Source organism: Propithecus coquereli, unplaced genomic scaffold (assembly GCF_000956105.1).
Source record: "Propithecus coquereli isolate 6110/MARCELLA unplaced genomic scaffold, Pcoq_1.0 Scaffold43, whole genome shotgun sequence".
Taxonomy (NCBI): Eukaryota; Metazoa; Chordata; class Mammalia; order Primates; family Indriidae; genus Propithecus; species Propithecus coquereli.
Genome location: NW_012150063.1, coordinates 7,792,827 through 7,794,942, shown reverse-complemented (window position 1 = coordinate 7,794,942; position 2,116 = coordinate 7,792,827). Strand labels below are relative to the sequence as shown.

At 55.2% G+C, this 2,116-nt stretch overlaps 1 protein-coding gene across 1 annotated transcript in view; it reads right to left on the bottom strand.

The window, feature by feature from the left end:
* The window catches only part of SRSF7 (serine/arginine-rich splicing factor 7), a 7,993-nt gene extending 6,608 nt beyond the window's left edge, over positions 1–1,385 (bottom strand). Inside the window, exons 1-2 of the mRNA XM_012653797.1 lie at positions 1,206–1,385; positions 4–182 (exon numbers count right to left, since the gene is read on the bottom strand). Of these exons, the coding sequence (XP_012509251.1) occupies positions 4–182; positions 1,206–1,233 (207 nt within the window). The 5' untranslated portion in view covers positions 1,234–1,385. The remainder of the gene's footprint in view (positions 1–3; positions 183–1,205) is intronic.
* Between the last annotated feature and the right edge of the window lie 731 nt (positions 1,386–2,116).

Below are 2,116 nucleotides of genomic sequence, written 5' to 3'. Positions count from 1 at the left end.
CTTTCCATCCAGTCCTCGTACTGCATCTTCTGCATCTCTAGGATCTTCAAATTCCACAAAGGCAAATCCTGGAGGATTTCTCGCAATCCATACAGTTCTTAAAGGACCATAATAACTGAAAGCCCTTTCTAACTCTCCTTTGCCAGCACCAGTGCCCAGGTTACCAACATACACCTTGGTTTCTGTTTAAAAACGCAAATAGAAGAATGCACGTTATGCAAAATTTGGCCTTAGTTTGAATGCATTTTTTGCCTTAAAACGGGCCATCCTTATGACAGAGCAAAGCATGTTTGACGTCCCCGATAGAGGACTGAATTTAATCTTAAGACCAGTAAGGTTTACAGACCTGAAAAGCTAGACTTATGACAAAGTTCTTAACATTCTAATACGGGGGGAACCTCCAGAACACAAGCAAAGATGGGTAGCAGCAGAATCCAAGACGTGGGGCGGGCCATGGCCCGGCCCCGCCCCGAGTCCCGACAGCCCCGGGCGCACCGGGAGCGCGCGGGCCCGCGGCGGCAGCAGCGTCGGCGGCGGGCGGGCCGCGGCGGGGGCCGGGCCGGGAGAGCAGGGCTGCACCAGCTCTCATCCTCCGCGGTAACCGCCCCAGGCGCAGGCTCGCCCAAGACTCCAGCTCCCCGCCCCAGAGCCATAAACCGCGCTCGAAAGAGCTAAAAGAGAAAAGAAACCAGCCGCCAGTCGCAAAAGATTATGCCCCCATTCCCATTCCGTAATTCTACCGATCGTTTGACGAGAATGTGCAGCAAGCAGCTTCCATTTCGTTCAGTCTTAAATGCAATTTACGACTGCGACCACATCTGTCCGCTGAAGTGGCGGGAAAGCGCTAAAGAAATGCGCCACCACGGTCGTCAATGTGCTCAAAATGGCAGCCGCCACCGAGGGCGGGGGGAGGGGGCGGGCGGCTGCACGAAGGGCACCGGGAAAACCGTGATCCTGGACCTCGCCTTGGGCTGGAGCGGGCGACGAAAACACCCAAGAATACGGAACCCGGCACACACGCACACCCGCCATCTCCAGTCTCCCTCCAGTACCCCGCCCCCGCGGCCTCCGGCTTCGCAAGGCGTGCGCCGAAGCCGCCATTACGCACGCGGAATAACCGTCTCCCAACCGCCGCGCAAACCCTGCGGGTTCGCACTACTCACTACACCCACATCAACATCCCTCACCGGGCCCCAGCTTCTTACCTCCTCCATACCGCCCATAGCGCGACATGATGACCGGCCCGCGTGCTCTGCTCTTTAGCTCGCAGCAACCAGACTCGCGTAACACGAAAACTACAACACAACTACTCGCCAACGGTCCCGCCGGCACTACGAGGAAGAACCCGGGTCCGCGCTTATATATGCGGCGGCTGGGATTTTTGCGCATGCGTCATCTCGGCGTTCTGCGCGGCACAAAGGAGCTGGGCGGAAACCGTCTAGAAGCGGCGCGGAAGGAACTGAAGAGCATAATACGTTGGTCACGGGCGGAGGGATACGTTTCCATGGGAACGCCACGATCTTGCCTGTAAACCTGTGGCCTTCCCGGTGGTGTCCCTTACCCTCCCTCCCTCTCCCCTTTTCCTAAACCCTTGTTATCTTCCTTCCCTTTGCCCTGTCTCCTACCCATTTGTGTTTTCCCCAATCGTGGGCCCCTCAGCGCTCTCAATCTTAGTACAGGTGCATTGAGACCGGGCTATGAAAGGCTGTACAATTTAACCGCTGATGTTGCAGCCGTTGCCGCCTCTCTGTTGGGGGACCTGGTCTAGTCTGCTACTCAGTGATCTTTGGGGCTCCTCAGAGGTAATTGGGAGTTGGCCAAGGTGAAAACTCCGTGAACCCCCGCCATTGTGAGTGGTGCTCTTTGCACCGTAGGCCTCAAAAGGGATGACACCTCCAGGGATTCGTGGTGATATCTCCTGCTCCTGCCCTGCATCCACTCTCAGAATCAATCACTAATTTGTCACCAACACAGACTGAGTTCTTGGAGTCTGGAGGACAAAGAAATAGGGAGTTGTTGTGGGTTTTTTTTCCCCTGGATATATTGAAATTTTGACAAAACCCTGAGTCCTTAAAGCATTTTAGCCAGTGGCAATTCGTGAAATTTTGAAATTATT